The sequence below is a fragment of the Chionomys nivalis genome, chromosome 22, assembly GCF_950005125.1.
Source record: "Chionomys nivalis chromosome 22, mChiNiv1.1, whole genome shotgun sequence".
In the NCBI taxonomy this organism is placed as follows: domain Eukaryota; kingdom Metazoa; phylum Chordata; class Mammalia; order Rodentia; family Cricetidae; genus Chionomys; species Chionomys nivalis.
Window position 1 is genome coordinate 23,415,733 of NC_080107.1, and position 20,727 is coordinate 23,436,459.

General features: G+C 41.7%; 1 protein-coding gene across 3 annotated transcripts in view; it reads right to left on the reverse strand.

Annotated features, from left to right (window-relative positions):
* Positions 1-20,727, reverse strand: part of Gpd2 (glycerol-3-phosphate dehydrogenase 2) — a 136,353-nt gene that overhangs the window by 20,476 nt on the left and 95,150 nt on the right. For all 3 annotated transcript variants that reach the window (XM_057755213.1, XM_057755214.1, XM_057755212.1), the window contains exons 7-9: positions 9,554-9,718; positions 8,280-8,424; positions 1,918-2,111 (exon numbers count right to left, since the gene is read on the reverse strand). In XM_057755213.1, the coding sequence (XP_057611196.1) occupies positions 1,918-2,111; positions 8,280-8,424; positions 9,554-9,718 (504 nt within the window). The remainder of the gene's footprint in view (positions 1-1,917; positions 2,112-8,279; positions 8,425-9,553; positions 9,719-20,727) is intronic.

Genomic DNA, 20,727 nt, shown 5'->3' on the forward strand with positions numbered 1-20,727 from the left:
ACCAAGAGAAAAGCCTGCTCAGTTGTATTCTGCCACTTTTGTAAACATTAGAATTAAGAAAGTAGTCTTTGTTTCTCCACTTCCCTGATCACCACAGGATAAGGGATTTGAAGAGGACTCTAGAGTCCAAGCAGGAATGGCCAAATCTTCTCTCTACTTATAGGTAGAGTAAAAATGCCAAGGCTCCTATCTGGAGCCTACTTTCTCATTCACCCTGGATCCACTGCTGCCTCCAGCACAGTGAGCAGCAGGGCTTCTTGTCCTTACTGCATTTACACAGGAAGGCTCAAGAAAGTGTCCATACTCTTGTCTCTACTCTTGAATTCATTCTATACTTTGTTCTCACCATCTTAGAGCACATCTGTAATTCTGTTCTCGACAAACTTTATATACAACAAATACAAAACAACAAAGAATATCATTATTATATTGAAATGCAATCATGGCCAGACATCTAAGCTCCATCCAGATCTACAATGGACAAAAGCAAAGTATCAAGTTTAAATTACAAAAAAGGTTTAAGATACGTAAATGGAGATGTTAAAGAAAGCAAGGCTGCCTCCAGGTAATATGTGTTGAACATAGATACTGGCTGAGAAAATTAATTATTTATTTAATAAATAAAAGTGTCTACTATTGCTGCAACTATCCAAAGAGATTCTATTCAGAGTAGAATCATAATGTATATTACTTTAAATTAGGAGGAACTAATAATATACAATACAAAGAAATCAATTAAATTAAAACAGTAATCTGAACCCTTCTCTAAAGCTCTTTGATGTGTTCGATGTGTTCGAAAATACATGATCACACAATGGAACAGTCCTACAAGGGAAGAAGGCTTCATAAATGCTAGTGAGCTGCATCCAGACAAAAATTAGCTAACAATCTTTGTAGATGAAGACTCCTTCCCATGGGGAGCTCCAAGAACACATCTTAGACTAGCTCATACAGTCACCATATGCTAGCAGGATGACCACTGCCCCTGAGAGACCGCTGAATTCTGAAGTATAAATATTTATACCAAGATGAGATGTGGTGATGGTACGAAGGACGGTTCAGAAGAAGTCATTACTAAAACAAAGGGACAAGGGCTTAAAAGTATATGGCCTCAATTGGTAAGGATAAATAATAGAACCAATTAGACCAAAGAATACGTGGAAAGGGAGGGTTTAGATGCAAACGAAGAGGCCATTTAAGGGCCACTTCCAACTGTCTAAGTATGAAATGGCACAGTTGAATCAGACATGATAGCATACTCCTATAATTCCACTAGAGAAACTGAGACAGGAGGATGGTTATGAGTTCAAAGCATGCCTGGGCTACCAATAATACTCTGTCTGGGAGTAGGGAGAGGAACAGGTATAAAACTGGGCAATAGCCAGAGATAAAATGGGAAGGGGGATAGATACATGGTGTTCTAGGTTATCCTACCTAGTTGTATGTCAACTTGACACAAGCTAGAATCATCTGAGAGGAGGGAATCGCAAATGAGAAGATGCCTCCATAAAGCTGGGCTATAGGCAAGCCTGTAGAGCATTTTCTTAATTAGCAATTGATGGAGGAGAGGGGGAGGGGAGGAGGGGAGGGGAAGGCACAGAAAGGAAGGGGATTGAATGAAAGGGAAGGCTAAGGAAGGCTAGGGAAGGCTAGGGAAGGGGAGGGGAGGGAAGGGAAGAAGGGAAGGGAAGGGAAGGGAAGGGAAGGGAAGGGAAGGGAAGGGAAGGGAAGGGAAGGGAAGGGAAGGGAAGGGGGGAGGGGGGAGGGAGGGGAGGGAGGGGAGGGGAGGGGAGGGGAGAAAGTTAAACATTATAGTATGGAAGGTATGGTGATGTTTCAAGTTGATGGCAAGAAAGGTCTGGAAAAGTCTGGGAGATACCAAAGATGGAAGAAACATTGCAGGAACATTTATGTTACCTTCAACATCACAACTTAAGTAGTTCCGCACTTCATTCAAGATAAAGTTGATGTCTTCTTCCGAAGGAATAGGATGGCTAGTGATGTCTGTTGGTGAATCGGTAGTGCCAGCAATAGTCATCTTCTCCCAAGGCAGGAAAAAGATAACTCTCCCATCACTGGTTGCAGGATCAAGAAGTCCCATGTTCTCAGGGCTGGAGTAAAAAGAAACGTATTTCTTTTCTGTTTGACAATAATGTTCAAATATGTAAAATAAGAAAGAAGTAAACTATTATTTATTATTTCATTCTAATCGATAGACATTCCTAAAATTTTTACAAAATGGGAAAAAATAAGGACCTGAACAAATGTGGTAATAGTATCTTGCAAACCTCCCCATCTAACAGTGCAAAGCTAATTAATTATCTTTCAGTTGTTTTGGTTTTTATACTTGGGACCATTCACATTAGGTAATGTCAGTGGAATAAACGCCTATAATTTCTTTTATTATGGCCAATTAACGATGACTCTTCGACCTTTCTTGGAGTCTATGAAAAGTATTTTCCTGGGATATTTGACATTTTGTACAACCCACAGTAGAAAACCTGAGGAGTATGTGAGAAAGCAAAGCCAAACTTTCGAGAATCTGAAATGGAATCATAAAGTAACTCCTCTGTTCCTTGATGCTTCAATGAACTCATGCCACTTTGTCAAATGTGAGACTTCTCACCTTATTTCAAGGTGACAGGAGTGTCAACAAATGCATGGAGAAGAAAAGAGGTTGGGTTTTTGTTTGTTTGTTTGTTTGAGTTTTGCAATTTGCTAAACAACAGTGTTATTGAATGGGCCAAATGGAGAGGAATAGGTTAGCAAGGAGAATCTTTCAAGCAGAGAACACTAATGTATTATGTCAATAATTAAAGTAAAACACAAGCCCCTCACACAGATGCAAGAATCTTTCTAAAACCTAACCAAGAATTTTTACTAGCACATAAAAAGCAAAATCACAAACACACTTGAAAGAATGGGCGACTGTAAACAAGCATTAATAAAACTTGTAGATGGGGCTGGAGAGATGGCTCAGCAATTAAGAGCACTAGCCCCTCTTGTAAATGATATGATTCAATTCCCAGCACCTATGTGGCAGCTCATAGCCATATATAACTCTAGTTCCGGGAGAAAGGATGTCCTCTTCTGACTTCCTTTGGCACCAGCATGCTCAAGGTACACAGACATACATGCAGGCAAAATATCCAACCCCATAAAACAAATAAATTAAATGGAAAAAATAAAATCCTTGGATTGTTAACTAAAAGTTATTGCTTGAATTGTACATTTTCAAGAAAAAGTGAAGTCGTTAAAGCAGTGGGAAGGAGCTGAAAAAGTGGCATATTCAAATTGAGTAATAGAAATCTTTACACAGCTGTCACATTTGACTGAATTCTCCCAGTTAGTGTTAAAGGTATGTTCTACAATGAAATTCCTTAGGCAGGAAACAACCACATTTGTTTTAAGCGATTTTCAAGAAATCTCTCCTACGCAAATAGATTTAAAGAGAATGTAGTAGGCTTCTTATGTTTATTATACCCTTAAAACATTTCAAAGATTTGTTCAAATGGGTAAGGGGATGAGAGGCTAATAACTTTATAATAGCAAACCAAAAATATTTTACATAAAACAGAAATCATTGATCAACTTCGTTAGTGCTTCTTCTCTATGTAAACTACAAAGACCAGTCTTTCTCTGCAAGGCTGCCAGCCCTGCATAGCTCTGCCTTCTACATTCAAAGAGCCAAAGGAAGAGCACCATTCATTCAAAGTCTAGCCTTTCCCTAAGGCTCCCACTACCATCTGAGGTCCCAGAGGGGAAGTGAATTTCACTCTAACATCCTGAAAACAGTGTCCAATATTTTATCAGCTATAAAAGGAATTAAATCTTATTTGCCTTTGAAAGCACAATTCCTGATCAATCTCACGTCAAGCTCCAAATTGATGCCCCCTTCGATTAAACCACCAGTCACTTTAGGTTGGAGACTAACTTCAAATTCCAAAATTCGGTTTGATATATGGCTTTTTGTTGAAACAAAACATTTGAGAGATTTCAGAGACATTTCATGTTGGCATAATTTATATACAACCATCTCACAGAGTAGACAACCCCTGACAGTTTTCAAATAATGCAAATGATGAATGTAAGCACAAGATTCTGAGCTAAACAGGAAGCAAAGTCAGAAAAGCACAACTACTGAGACCCTCAGAAACTTCCGCTGCAATAAAAGCCATTTAAAGGGTGAAGGTGACAGTTACCAGGCGACACGTACCTGGAACCTGTAGAGAATCAGCTGCTTAAGTGAAGACATATGTGTCAAGCATAAAATTAACAAGCACAGAGGGAAGACAGAACTACTAACAAACGGTATAAAATTTTAAGAATCCACTTGGAAGTACCTTTCATCAGTTCTAAATTACCTAATTCATAGTCTCCCTGGAGGGAAAGTTTGTTTTCTTATGAAGGATTAGTTCTGCAAGGTCACCCTAAAGAGTCAGCTCTGGTGACAATCAGTATAAAGTGAGAGGCGCGCGGCTCTTTTCAATCTGTATGATTCATGCGGCATCGGCAGGGGAAGCTTACTAATTTATGTGTGTGTCTAGGATTAAAGGTAATGAACATTTTTCTCATGCAGACCATTGCTTTCCTGAAGAACCCTTAGTTAAACTGAAATCAATTTATTGTTAACCACTTAGCAATCAGTGTTAGAGCTAACAGTATGTACACACATTACAGAAAAAAAAATTGACCTCTTGTCAGTAGTAAAAAGCAGGCTATAAGGAAGAGGTGATTGCATTCACGCACCACAGTCAACTGGAGTGCTAGTGTTGCTGTAGGAAGAAAGCACGATTCTGAGGAAAATTCCAGGCTGGTTTTTAAAATTAAATTTACAAAAATGATTTCTGTATATTGGGTTTTCTCAAGCTAAAATAATTCTTCTGGGGCTGGAGAGATGGTTCAGTGGTTAGGAGCACCAGCGCTCTCCCAGAGAACCAGAGCTCTATTCCAAGCAGCTTTATTGGGTGGCTCACAGCATGGAGCTCCACCTCCAGGGGTTCCAATTCTTTTGACCCCTGCAGGCACCTGCACTCATGTGTACATACACACTTTACACCGACACACACACAAATGAAATAATAAAATTAAAATACTGGTGCTGGAGGGATGGCTCAGTGGTTAAAAGCACTGGTTGCTTTTCAAGGAACCCAGGTTTGATCCCTACTACCCACATAGTGTCCCTAGTCCATCAGTAACTCCAAGACTAGGTAATCCCACACCTTCTTTTTGACTTCCATGCACATGTTCTAAGCGTGCATTTGGTGCAGAGACAGACATGCAGGCAAACACCAATACAGATAAAAGAAAATACATCTCTTAAAAAAAAAAAAATACTAACTATCCCTACTTCCCCCAGACACACGCCTAAAAGCTGTTCACGGTAACAGCTTCTGGAATTTATGGTCATTCCACATGTGGAATATTAGTCAGGGTTATATCAAATTTTACTATTCCATAAAGGTACTTCTGCAAATAACCCAAAAAGAAAGAGTGCACACGGCTTAACTCTTTATCTACTAGCCTACACTCAAAACGTCTACGGCTCTTAAAGTTAGCAAGCTTCTACACTAACCAGGCATTAAGGATATAGCAGCTAAGAAAACAAGATAAAGCTGAGGGCGGCAACAGATGCCTGGACCCAGTTCTTAGCAGGTTGAGTCAAGAGGACTGTAGGAATTCAAAGCCATTCAGGACAACAGATTAGATGCGGTCTCAAAATGGATCCTTGCCAAACCTTGTACAAGTTATGTGCTAAGATGAGGCAGGACCAGAAGTTCACAGTAGTTTCATGAGGGGCCCATGCTGAAAACCAATACAGGAAGTTCAACAGCAAGTAACAACTGCCGCTCCTTAGCTAACCACTCTACAAGAACATGGCAATTCCTTTCCCAGTAATGGGTAAACTAGGGTTCAGGAAATAAGATTTGCCTCTCAAAGACATGGCTGAAGTGTCAGGATGACCCTAAGACCTCTGTGGGGGAGTGATACAACAGAGAAGGAAACCTAAGCCCCACGAGGCTGCTGAACAGAAAGCTTGCAATCCCAGCACTCCAAAGCTGGGGCAGCAGGATCCAGAGTTGGAAGCCAGCCTGGGCTACCGATGAAACTCTATTTAAAAAGAAACAGAGAGGCAAGGGGAAAAGAAGGAGGAGAAAGATGTAAAAAAAATCTCAGCAGTGAAGATAAAAGCTGCATCTGTGTTCTCATCTTTTAAACAAGCTAGTAGGCCAGAAAAACATGGGTGGTTAAACAATGCAAGGTGCTTCCCACAGATCTACTTCATCAGATACTTCAAACATTTAAAGAACACTCTCATACAAAACCATATGATCTAGACATTACTCTCCAACATATTTCTGATCTTTATGCAAAAAAATCTATAGGCACATGTATGTCTTACACCCTACTACACAATGTCTAAGTGTGTATTTTGAAAGACCATTGCATCATTAGAGCTTTTCTAGTCTACTAAAGTTATTTGAAGTTATAGTTTTAATGTGTAAGTAAGCCATAATTTATTTCTTTCTCCAAGGTGGAATGGAAGTAGTTTCAAATCTTTTGTAATAATGTCAAAATGAACAACTTTGTATATAAAACATTTCATGAAGAATTACTAGTTACTAGATGATCTGTACTCTTAGCATAGTCTTACAGATTTTTTCACAGATATATCACATATTAATGGTGTTAATAACAATAATTGAGATGGAAAATAGAGAACACAGATTAAAACCTACTCAGATACAGCCATGTGATCTTTGACAAAAATGCCAAAAATACACACACACCAGAGACAAGATGGGAAAACTGGACATCCACATCCACAAAACAACTTCAGATAGGTCAAAGACGTCAATGGAAAGCATGAAGCTAGATACAGACACAGGCAAGGACATTCTGAAGAGGACTCCAGTTGCTCAGAAAATAATGCCAACAGCTGGCAAATGGGATTTCATGGAATTGAAAATTGCACAGCAAAGAAGACAGTTAATCAAATGAAAAATGTCGGCAGAATAGAAGAAAGTTCTTGCTAGTTATACATCTGACATAGTGCTCATTTCTAGAATATACAAAAACTCAAAAAAACAAAAAAAAAAAAAACAAAAAAAAAAACAAACCAGGGGCAAAGGTGTCTACTGCCAAGCCTGATGATCTGATTTCAAACACATGGACCTAAACAGGAGAGAATAACTCACACAAATTGTCCTCTGACCTCCACACACATGCCATGGCATGCATGCATTCACACTTGCACATGATCACCTGTAGGCATGTGTGTGTCTGTGCGCGAACACTTCTACGCATATGCACACAACATGCACACACACAAATATGTAAAAGTGATAAAAAATGTTTTGAAATCAATGAAGCAAGCCAGTCAATAAGTTGACTGGGCCAATGATGGAGAAAGTTCTCAAAAGACGAAAAACAAATGGCCAATAAATTCATGAAAAAAACATTCACTGTCATCAATCATCAGTGAAAATTGCAGTTATTAGGAAAGCAAATAACCACAAATGCTGGCAGGAATACGAATGCGGATCCCTGTCCACTCCTATTAGGAGTAGAAACTAGTCCAGTCACTATGGAAATGAGCATAGAGGTTCTGAAAACAAAAAACAAAACAAAACAAAACAAAAAAAAAAGCTAAAACATGTCTACCACATGATAATTCCATTTCCACAATGATAATTCCTGGATATTTATCAAAAGACTCCAAGGCAACATGTGACATACGCTTGCACATCCATGTCACTGTCACACTGTTCTCAATAGTTAAGAAGCCAACCTAGGTGTCCAGCAACAGAGGAAAGGGGATTAATACACACTGTGCAGTTTCTTTCATCCTAAAGAAGGATGAAGTCATGTTGCTTACAGGAAGAGGATGTGATTGGACAGAATCGTATCACACCAATTCCTCCAGTCTCAGGAGCACAAATATCATGTGTCTTCTCTCATGTGTTTCCTAGATTTTTATAAAGATCCTTAAAATTGTGTATGTATATACAACATGAAAGAATAAACCAAAGGGGACTCGTGGGATGGGGGTGCAGGGAGAGAAAGCCAGAGGACACAGGAGGAACATACTCAACGTACAATGAATGTCAGAAAGTGTCCCTCATGTATCAGAACCATAGACCAATATACACAATGAAAAAAATGTAAATAAACTACAGCAAACACTTCAAAAAAAATTCTAAGAGTGTAACAGAAGACACTTAGTGTGTTGTGAGCCTTTTTCTCGGGCGACGGTTGTCAACACTGAATGGTGTTACCTGTAGTACCCGGGCATCACAATGTGGACCCCTGCGCTGGCCTGGCAGATGACAGGAGCATTGCTGTCATCCATTTTGCGCACGGAGTCTGTGAAAGGTCCGGTGGCATTGATAACACATTTGGCTCTCACGTCAAACTCCTGCCCTGTGAAGAAAAGTGGCATTGATTACATACTCCGTTTGTTCTCTGCTCACCAGCGCTGGTTATTAATCCATCTATTAACTGATGGCAAGGAAGAGCACATTCCACACTACGTGACACACACATCCACAGTTACTGAAGGAGCCAAACAAAAGGCTCACTTCTGAGTAAATTTACCCCAAACAAGTCTGAATTAAAAAGAAAGAAAGCCAACCACCTTTTCATTGTGGTTCTCAGCCTATGATCTGGAAGGTGGGGATACAGCTCAGGGGTAGAGCTCTTGCCTGGTATTTGAAAAGTGGGGATCAATCCCCAGCACTGGGAAACAAGAGCCAAATAAAGTGCCTATGACCAAAGTACTAAACATAAAGAAAGTGGGAGGAGTAAATAGTTTGTCCTTAAAACGCAAATGCAAAGAGAAAGAGAAAAAAAAAAAAGGAAGGGAGGGAGAAAGGGAAAAGGAAATGAAAGAAACAGCTGGCTAGCTAAGGGGCTTAAGACACCTGACACCAAACCCAGCAACCTGAGTTCAATCCAGAGAACCTACATGGTGGAAGGAGAAAAAAGATTCCAAGCTTGTCCTCTAACTTCTACGTTCACGCTATGCCATTGTCCATATGGGCATGCATGCACGTGTACACACAGAGAGAAAGAGAGAGAGGGAGAGAAGAAAAAGAGAAAAAATGATGCGATTTTGCAGCTGCCTACCCAGGGCTAGGGCTGTGACGAGAATGGAAATCTCATTGAGTTATAAGTGATTGACTCAAAGGACGTGGAAATGCCCTGTCTGTGCCACCTAAGTGATGCTCAAAGACTTGGCACATTGATTTAATTTTATTAATCACATGTTTCTGCGAGGGAAATGAAAAGCATTCACAGCTGTGAGAGTTCTACGGGCATTTATTATTATCCTTATCATTAGTGTTACTATTTAACACAAAAGGGAAAAATTGGCAAGTCCCACAAGGGAAAATTTTCATGTTAAACCAGGCATTGTTGACAATAAAGAATATAATTAATATGACTGAAGTCTGCCTTCACTGAAAGAAAAGTGACAGAAAAATCCTAGCTCAGTCATTATACAAGCACAGCAAAATGCTAAGAAATGCCTCCCTTGTGGACCCTGGCATACCTGTGAGGACATCCTTGCACCGTGCGCCGCTCACACGCTCTTTCCCAGTTTCGGGGTCTTTCTTCTTGAGCAAGCTCACCACCTCCATGTAATTGGCTGTGGCAGCCCCATACCTGGCAGCGGTGAGGGCGATGGCGAGGTTCATCCGTGCATCATTGTGTTGTCCTGCAGCAGAGAGAGCACAAGGGGAGGGACAGGAGTCACCTCGAGCCACGGACTTGTGGTACAGAATTGTGTCACAACAGATATGTCACGGAGATCCCTGTCACCTGGAATCTACGTGATGGCTGGGCAGCTTTACAGGGCACCATCTGCAGATCTGCGTTCAATCCCTGGGCAACATTTACCTGCTTCCTGAGCAAGTGCATGTTGTGTGAGATTAAAGTGATGGGACTCGTCCTCTCCTACCGAGCTGACACCAATTATCGGGAAGTTTTAAACTTATTTCTCAAATAAGTAATTATTCTCTCCATGTGGGAACATATGTATGTGTCAGACTTTTTCTAATACAGAGAAGCCATAAACATGGAAGCTAAGCAATTCAAATCCTTGGAATATCTGACACCCCAACTGGTGTTGATGAACAATTTTTATGAGTGCATGCCTATCTAATATTCAAAATCAAGACTTTCCTCTTCCGTAGAGAGTCTCAGTATTCCATAAAAGGATTTCTCTTGCTTTGAATTTTGATCACGGCTCCTTAAAATGTAGCATTTTTTAATAGCACATAAAAGGTAAGAAATTAAGCAGGGCAAAATTTAATTACAGAACAATTCCTACCTGTGTTGTTAGAGATTTATTGCTGAAAAATCCTAGTTAAAGAAAACTAAGGGGGAGGAGAATGGGGACGAGATGATTAATCACTTTAAAATACTGGCATCACTGGAGACTTTTCCTATTTATTATTGCCAGTGGAGTTAACGCTGACCAGGAAGAATTACTCTACATCGCAGGGCCAGGTTCTCTGTGCCCTGAATAATTAATTATCCAGGGCTAGATGTATTGAATCAGAGTTCAAATTCCCACACATTGGGCCCAGTTCTATCAAGATAATACTGATACAGGGAGGAATCTGTAATGGATATTGTTGTTGATTTATGCCGCCAGCATACCAAACATGTAGTATAAATGGTTTATGTAAAGTTTCTTCCTTGTGATTCAGTCTGGGAGCCCTGCACGAGTCATCTGTTCCTGGGAAAAGGGCAAAGTTATAAAGAGAGAATCGATGACTGAAGATCCTGCGGCCCCTCCCCTCAAACATCCTATTCGAAAACCGCCTGAAGAATGCCAGCCTGGAAGAAACTCTCCACCTAAGTACAAGCACTATAAGGGAAGAGTCGGTGTTAATGCCTGACGTGAGAATGTTTATTGTTATGGGGTGGCTTTATCGAAAAATGCGTCATTTATTACCCTTAAAATATTATATTGGATTTCCTGTATCAAAAATCTAGAGACTAAAGAAAATGTGGCAACAGCAGCAGTAAGGCCTGGGACTCTGGAAAACATGCAGGTTCCATCAGCTTCCAACCAGTCTGATCCTAAAGTGGCTCAAGACAGCCAAGTTTAAGAAGCCGACCTTCATAAATGTTAAGTTCTTTAAAACCAGAAGTTGTGCGAGGCTAGATGAACACATACAACCCAAGGAATGAAATGGCCTCTCTCTATACAGTCGCTTTCTCTCTGCGGTACAGATGACAAGAATGCTGGGTTTGGTTGTACACCTTTTATCCCAGCACTCAGCAGGCAGAGGCAAGTAGATCTCTGTGAGTTTGAGGACAGCCAAACACTGTCTCAAAATAAAGTAAGTAAATAGAAAATAGGATACATCCCACAGACCTTTCCAGTGACTTAAGTGTTTAGCAGTGCACTGCCTAGCTGCCTCCCTGGCACAGGCATGCATTTGGTAGCACAAGAAAGCCATACCATTTGCTGGCACGATAGACATGCCACAAGTCACTTTTGCCTTAGCATGGAAAGTGCCGAGTGGGTGAACTACTTTAAACCCTAGATGAAGGCATTGTGGCAAGCAGAACTTACAGTTACTACCCAGCGGATCACAACTTCTCATTCTTCTTCAGCTCTGACCTCCACACCCAATTTAAAGGCACCACTCCTCTACCAGGTGCCCAGGGCAATGTCCCCAGTTAGTTCCTTGGGCACCTGAGGAAAGGGGGCCTGAAATGAACCTATCCTATAGCCATACTGATGAATATCTTGCATATCACCATAGAACCTTCATCTAGTGATGGATGGAGATAGAGAGAGAGACCCACACTGGAGCACCGGACTGAGCTCCCAAGGTCCTAATGAGGAGCAGAAGGAGGGAGAACATGAACAAGGAAGTCAGGACCACGAGGGGTGCACCCACCCACTGAGACAGTGGGGCCGATCTATGGGGAGCTCACCAAGGCCAGCTGGACTGTGACTGAAAAAGCATGGGATAAAACCGGACTCTCTGAACATGGCGGACAATGAGAGCTGGCGAGAGGCCAAGGACAATGGCACGGGGTGTTGATCCTACTTCATGTTCTGGCTTTGTGGGAGCCTAGACAGATTGGATGTTCACCTTCCTAGACCTGGATGGAGGGGGAAGGACCTTGGACTTTCCACAGGGCAGGGAACCCTGACTGCTCTTGGGACTGGAGAGGGAGGAGAAGAGGAGTGGGGGGAGGGGGAGAGGGGCGGGAGGAGGGGGAGGGAAATGGGAGGCGGGGAGGAGGCGGAAAATTTTTTTTTTTCAATAAAAAAAAAAAGGCACCACTCCTTCCCCCACTCCGTCCCTCCACCCAGCAGCTGCTGAGATTTATACTCTGCTTGCCTGTTGTTTCCTTCCAAACCTTAACAGAATTGTCCCTGATCTTAATGACAGCATCAAAACAATGCATTCCTGAGTTTATGTGGCAAATCAACAACACAGTCATCACCAACTCCAAGCTGATTCTGATAGCACCAGTTTTTCTTCACCTTGTTTTAAGAGTACAAAGGGTACGTTACACAAGCATTGCTTACATTGGGGTTCAATGGAAGCATCAAGGGCTGCTCCTTCTGCAAGAAGGAATGCCCCTTAGCTAGCTCCTACATTCCAGTACAGTTTAAGGTATAGAAAGCAGGTGAAAGAATGACATCTACCTTCTTGCTCCTAATCTTTCCTTGCCCTCCTTGCCTAGCCAGACTTCTTGCTCCTAATCTTTCCTTGCCCTCCTTGCCTAGCCAGACCCTGTCTTGATTCAGGATTGTCATTTAGTGATGAAATTCTTCAAGATACAATGCTGGTCCACCACATTCCTAGCTCTACTAGCCTTATAATCTCAAATTGCTAGAATTAGCTGCAACTACCTTGTATCTGGGCCTTCTTGTCTTTACCCCTGCGTATTACTCTTCTGGTTGGGTACCATTCTGGAAGTTCCAGGAAGCAATTCTAGGATCCAATTCCTGTATCTCCTCATCAAGTCTCCCCTTATTATCTGCATCTTGTCCCTTCAAAGCAAATTGTGTGCTCTTTCTCTCAGCTCAGCATTATGTCTTAAATGTACCTTTTCTACAGACTTTCTGAGAGTGTATTCATCAATATTTCATCTGCGTTTATCTTTTGTGGTAGGAAGATGGGTTCTGATACAGGGTCTCACTATATAGTTCTGGCTGTCGTGGAACTCACTCTATAGACCACGCTGGCCCCAAACTCACAGAGATTCACTTACCTCTGCCTCCCGAGTATTAGGATTAAAGGTGTGCACTACCACAGCCCAGACAACTCTTACTTAGAAAAATAGAATTCCTTTCCTATGAGCTGAGCACTGAGACAAATAAAAGGAATGTGGTAAAGACAGAAGGTAGCATGCCAGCTAAAACTGACCCTCCATTACAATAACTGGGTCATTCCCCTGCTGCAGAACATAGCAAGAGTCCTATGTTGACTCCTCACCTTTCCCTGTCACAGAACAAAACCAATATCCAATAAATGTTGCTAAATTTTTAGAAGTGAGTAAGTGATAGCTAGATATTTGAGGGCAGTAGAAAAGCTAGCAATATGTAAAATCTAAACTTAATCCCAGACTAACTAGCCCCTCTAGGTAAGGTGAACAAACAGGGAACGAAGGGGCAGTGTTTCTGAGAGTGTCCCTAAGGACTAGCTCACATGCTGCCCCTGCACTGTAGAGATACACACAATCGTGATTAGCTCCTACAAACTAAAGAGCAAGGAATGGGCTTCTGCCTGACCAGGTGCTCCTGTCTCCACCCAGAAATACTGTGTCCAGGCATCTCTTCATCGCTTTCCCCTTAGCTCCTCTAAGCCCGGCAACTTGCCCTTCACCGTGGACACATCAAACCCTGCGGTGAGCACTCCTGGAGGTGTGATACATTTTCATCATTTTCAACTAAATTACCCCACTCTGTTTCCTGACATTTTGAAAAGTGTCTCTGTGTGTCCTGTAACTTTATTTCTAGATAAAGAAGGTTTTGACAACACTGCCAATCATGAGACCAAGATGGGATAGCCTAAAACGCCCACACAATTGATCCGCTCATGAAGCTTAGATTTTTCCAGCCCATTTCCTCAGCACCAGGCAACATCTCCTGTTTCACTCAGCAGCACTACCTTGGCACCCACACAAGGACCCAGACGGCAACTGTGCAAATCTGTCTCCTGCTCCGTTCGCGTCTGCACTTGAAATCTTACATGTGTGCATACGGTAAGCATACAATCTGAAGGACAGAACCACAGAAAGGGGGAACTGCCCAAAAACAGGGCGTGAGATGCACCCACCAAAAAGAATACAGGTTGTTGGGGGAGCTTTTGTCTTCACTCCCAATGGCCTCCATAGAAGAGTGAGAGATTGTGTCAGAGAAACGTGTGAACGTGTGTATGTTAAGGTGAGCCACCTAAAAGACAGGCTCTGTGCAAAAACTCCTTACAAATACTCAGTTCAGAGCTAAAGCCTGGCAGCTAAGTTAACGGACAAACAGGGGAGGAAGAAAGAAGGGAGAAAGGAAGGAAGGGAGGAAGAAAAGGAGAGGGGAGGGGAGGGAAAGACAAGAAGGGAGGGAAAAAGAGGGGGGAGGGAGGGAAGAAGGAAGGAAATGACTGAATGTACAAAGAATATGAAGGATAACTACATTTGAAAAGATAAAAAGGTAGTAAACTAGCTGGTACAATTCTGTGGTGCTCTGATGATCCCCTACAATCACTTTAGTACAAGATATTTTTAAATGACCCCTGGCTGTGTAAAGACCTATGCATAAATAGATGTGCCTAACTCCCACCTACCTACTAGCACAGAAAGTCTAACGTTTACCAATTTATTAAAATTACACCTGTCCTGATTTCCTCACCCAACCGCCAGTTTGCAATTAAGAGAATTTCCTCCCATCAGCCTATGCCCTGACCTGAGTCTGAAACAATCATTTTGATGAGCAACGGGGGCCAGATGCCTGCCAGAGAGAATCTTCTCCTACAGCCTTGGCCCCATTTCTAACAAAATCCTCACAGCGTGCTTCATTGTCTCAGGCTGCCTGTGTCACCGTGACCTCTCCAGTAGCTTCCCCTTTCCAGTTGGGCTAATGTACAAAAGTCAAGCTGATCTAATGCAGCCATTACATTTAAAACTTCCCTTTCCAAAGGAAGAAGGCAGGAAACTGAGAGAAATAAGTGTGTGTGTGCATCAGTGTGTGGAGATTCTTAACTTCTGCTTTACGTGCATGTGAGGAGCACGGTTAAAAAGGAAAAGCTGAAATGAGATTTCGTTTCATTCATTCATGAAGAATTCTGACCACACAATTTCCAAAATCATTGATTGAAAGTGCTTTCTGTGTTAGAACTGGTGGGGTCAGGATACGTGGAGGGAATGAAGCAGAGATAACATGTTACAGGGCGATGCTGAGGTTGAAATGCGGGTACCATGTACCAGGCTGGAGGGATGTGGATAAGGCAAAACATATGTATGTCTCGTGTCCTTTACTGAGAGGCTGGGTGCTTCTGAAATTACACAACTCCTGCGAGAGTCTGTTCTTCTCAAGGTATTGCTTCTCAAACTTTGTATAAATGTCCAGTAAAAACCAGTCAAGCCAATCATGGAAGCACATTCCTTTAATCCCAGTACGCGAGAGGCAGAGGCAGGTAAATCTCTGTGAAGCCAGCTGGGTCTACATAGAGAGTTCCAGGCCAGTCAAGGCCACATAATGAGACAGTGTCAAGAAAAAAAGAAGAGAAAAGTCAAAAAATAAAAGTGCCGCACCGAGGAAATCAGAAGAAGAGGGAAAAAAAATGGAAATTATCCTTTTTCACTGGTCTAGAAATTTTAATGATGTTTCATTTGTATAACTGTGTGATATATTACAAATTCTATCTCTTACCACTTTCTCGTAGCCATGACTTTTGTCATAAGTCTTCCGTGTCCCCTTTCATTCTCATTCTAGATTCCACACGGGACACTGCTTAGTCAGTGGAGTACTAGCAGCCATGGCAAAAGCAGAGTTTCAAAGGACTTGGGCTCCTACTTTCTGCCAAAGCTGTGAAAAGGAGGGACATTCTCAGGTGAGCAGGACACAGGGGAAGACGTGAAGTGTGATTTGTACCAGTCATCCCAGCCCAGGCCATATCAGCTCTGTCACTCAGTCAACACCTACCTCACAAACAGATTCAAGTTTAGCAGAGAGCAAAAGATCACCCAGTCTACCCTAGACAAGAGCAGAGAAGCTACGCAGATAAACACCAAGGTATGAGCAATAAGATTTAAGCAATCAAAGTACGGTCTGGAGAGATGGCTCAGTGGTTAAGAGATGGTTAGAGAACCCGGGTTCAATTCCCAGAATCCATATGAAACCTCACCACCATCTGTAACTCCAGTTTCCTGGAACCTGACACCCTCTTCTGGCTTCCAGGAACAATGCACCCATATGATACATACAAATACACATAGACAAACTCTCAAACATATACATTTTTTTAAGAAAAGGAATTGAGACCAGTTATGACCTTCTATCATGGCTATTTCACACTGACAACCAAAGCCTATACAAAAGTACCAAGTACAGGAATACAGGTCTGGTATCAGGAGACTCAAATATGTTAGGTAGTACCTACAAAATGACTTTTCTCTTACTGACATTGTAAAGTATTCACCTACATTTTATACATGTTTACCAGAAATTAAGTTTTTTAAAAAATCATCCTGCGTTGATGTACATTTTTCCAGAAAATGTCTTCTAATATAAGACTATAGTCTTTTTTTTAATATAAAATAGAGAAAACCAAAGGCATAATATTCCAAGTTGATGAATTGGAGTAATTTGCTGTCACTTATCCATACTGTAGTTCTCAGGAAGGGACACCTGTTAGCACTGAACATGTAATCATTTTTATTATTTAATACAAAGGTACAATTAAATGCAGGCACAGGATGTGACCCGCATCATAATTCTGCCTGGCCTTTCTCTTCACAATATCTTTTTCATTATCCAAGGCCTTTTGTTCCTTCGTGTTTCTTTTGTCTCACCTAAGTTCTCGAATAAGCTATTTACAGTCTGAATAATTAGCAATCAGGGGGGATCTGTGGTCTTTGGCCCCATGTAAAGGAAACATTGTCAAATGCCTTAACATGACATACTGAAGTAAGTAAAGTTTCTATACCCCCAGGACTTTTTCCTTTCTTGAAAAAAGTTTTAAATAAATCTAATGAGGAATGAGTTTTCCACTTCTCAGACACTTAGAAATCTAACTAGAGTAACAAAAATGAAACTTCATTCCAAATGCAAACAACAGAATGCTTTGGGTATTCATTAGCTATTTTCGTACCGAAATGTTCTATACATTAGTTTACAATGAACACTCCCTGTGCCTGCCTACTTGAGGACAATCCATTCTCTCTAGCACAAGCCAAGAGTAGTTCTTTTTAATTTTTTTCCCTTCCTTCCTTCTTTTCCTCTCAGTACTTTTTAGGAGAGTAAAAATGAAAAGATTAAAGTCACAAAAATCAGTTGAAATAAAGTTGGAGAGTTAAAAGGGAGGAGACTGCTCCGTAAACACTGTAATTGTAAAGCCTCACTGCCTGGGTTTAGTCTTCCGGTTCACAAAATGCTCTGAACTCATTCCATCCTGAAAGGTGCAGTTCTGATGGAGAAGAGCTGCCTTCACTGAGCCGCCATCCAGACATCAAGGCTGTAGACAACATAGAATCGTCGTCCAAGAAAACTGAGCTGAAGATTTTTGAGGTTCATTCCTTCTGTGGGTGTTTATTCAACAGTTACTCCCTCTGTACTGGGTACCAAAGTACCATTTGTGGAAACAGAAACCAAAAAGTTCAGATTGATCCAGTTGCTGTGGATGTGAGCTATGGGAGTAAAATCACAGCTTCTTGACAGCCACGTGTTTCCATTCTCCTGGTGTCATAGCAAACTTTCTTTCTCTTTACCCTGAAGTTTCCTTAAAATGCGACCAAACCCAATGCTCCAGATATATCAATGCTTCTTCCCTAAATCTGGGGGAGATTTGCCAAGTTTTTTTCCACAGGGAATGTGCATTCAGTGTCAAGGTTGGTTTCTACAAAGCAACATCTGACTTCGCTGTACCAGAGTCAGGCTGAAGCCCCTTGACAAAGGAGATTCCAGTACACCAGTACAATTAAAGACATTCTTCCTTCCCACGAGTAAACATCATTTTTTAGGACTCTGACCAGAAAACTTATTTACAGTAAAAGGCATGTCCTAAAAACCCTCGTGCAATACCTACGGATTCCAGATCTTACCTCATCTGACTACAATCCCACCCAAGGCCCCTCTATAACCACCACTATCATCAAATTTATCAGAAGAGAGAAAAAAGGGCAGGAGAGATGACTCAGTGGGTAGAGTCCTTGCTATATAACCATGAAGTCCAGATTCCCAGAAGTCATGTAAATACTGGGTGGGCTTGACAGACTAACACCAGTGCCGGGGAGGTAGTGACAGAGGGCCCATGGGACAACATAGCTGGTTAACGAGCTCAACCAAAGAAATCTTTGTTCAAGTGAGACCCTGATTCCAAACAAAAGTTGAAGGAAAAGATCAAGGAAAATGCCAGAGTTATTCGCACCTGCTGTCATGTGTGCCTACACACGTAAACACCCATGCACACATAACACATGAATGAAAGAGACAGAGAAGGAAAGAGGAGTTTCTTAGTAGTCCTTTGAGATGTACCTCAACAGTCAGTGCTACACAGAGAGAGAGATGCTGTCTTGAAAATAGTTATGGTTATTGTCAAAATGCTTTAAAGAAAGCTGAATATTTTTCAATTCTAAATGGTTCAGCAGGTAAAGGCGCTTGGTGCCAATCCTGACGACCTGAGCTCAGTCCCAGGGCCCACCTGATGGAAAGCCAGGACTCCTCCAAGTTGTCCTCTAACCTGTCCATGCGTTCCATAACATGTGGGAGTCCACACATACAAAATTTTTTTTTTTTACTGGTCATCAGTCTAACAAATATTTCCTCCTTCAAACGTACGACAATCCATCTCTAAATCTCTGAACTTCACTCCAAAGAAAGTTGCTTTTCCTTCTTTACTCTCGTTTCAATATGATTGACAAGTGATGGGCGGTAGTGGCATACACCTTTAATCCTAGCACTCGAAAGGCAGAGGCAAGTGGATCTCTGTGAGTTTGAGGCCAGCCTGGTCTACAAGAGCTAGTTCCAGGACAGGCTCCAAAGCTACAGAGAAACCCTGTCTCAAAAAAACAAAAAGAAAAGAAAAGTGGAATTTTTTTTTTAATCGGAAGAGGCAAGGATAGATTTGAACCCAAAAGAAACTGATACTGATAAACTGATAGAACAATAGATAGTTTCAAAATACTAAACTTATCAAATCTTTATCCAGGACTCTTCACTTCCTTTTAAAAACAAACAAACAAACAAATAAAAACATGCAGAGAATTCTGTCAGGTTTTTACAGAGGAAATCAACATTAGCTATAAAACATGGTATCACAGGCAAATGGTAGTGCTGAGTTCCAGTCCCTTAAATAGTCATCAGCAGCAGGCACCTGCCTAGTACTTGGTGTGGCTTCTTGTCTGGCTTCCTAATTTCTACCTGGTTCCCTGTCTCATCTATTAGCCTTGCCAAGAGGCTCCCTTACCACAGAAGAAAGGTCAGCCTCCAGTCTGGCTCCCTAATCACAGGCCTTCCTCCATTCAGGGCTGAAGATTAAAAAAAAAAAAAAAAAAAGTAAAATAGCAGTGAGTGTTGGTGGCAGTGCTGCAACAGTGACAGATGGGCCAGCAGCAGAGGCAGTGCCCCTGGTCACTTGCCTCAGAGAAGAGAACACACGTCCTGGGAGAGGGTACTACAAATCATTTTTGGTCCCTTATTTTTCAAGCTAGGCTTTTTTGACTTCCCAGCATTTCTGTTGTCACAGGAATCTTCCAAAGAAAAATCTCTGAGGACTACTGAGCACTCAAGAACAATGGCAATGGGTTTTTGATCCTACTGCACGTACTGGCTTTGTGGGAGCCTAGGCAGTTTGGATACTCCCCTTACTAGACCGGGATGGAGGTGGATGGTCTTTGGACTTCCCACAGGGCAGGGAACCCTGATTGCTCTTAGGGCTGATGAAGGAGGGGGACTTGATTGGGGGAGGGAAATGGGAGGTGGTGGTGGGGAGGAGGCAGAATTCTTTAATAAATAAATAAATAAATAAATAAATAAATAAATAAATAAATAAGAAAAAAAAATCTCTTTCCCTTGCCCGGCACCATGGGTCAAAACTGTAATCCCAGCACTGTGGATAACAACGCAAGGGAATAGCAGATTCAAAGCCAGTCTGGGCTAGATAGTGAGAAAAGTCAAGAAAATGTTAGAAGAAAGGCTAGGCATGTTGGTGCACGCCTTTAATCCCAGCACTCAGGAGACAGGGCAGGGAGGTATATCTCTGCACACTTGAGGCCAATCTGGTCCATGCAGAGTTCCAAGAAAGCCAAGACTTGTAAATGGAGATGGCTTTTTTGTTCCCTGGCTTCCCAGACCTGAAACTATATTAATTACAACACTGTTTGTCCAATGATCCAGGCATATTCCTAGCTAGCTCTTACATCTTAAATTAATGCATTTCTATTAATCTGTGTATCACCATGGGGCTGTGGCCTACTGGTAAGTTTCCGGTGTCTTTCCCTTTTGACAACTACATTGTGTCTCTCTGATTCCACCTT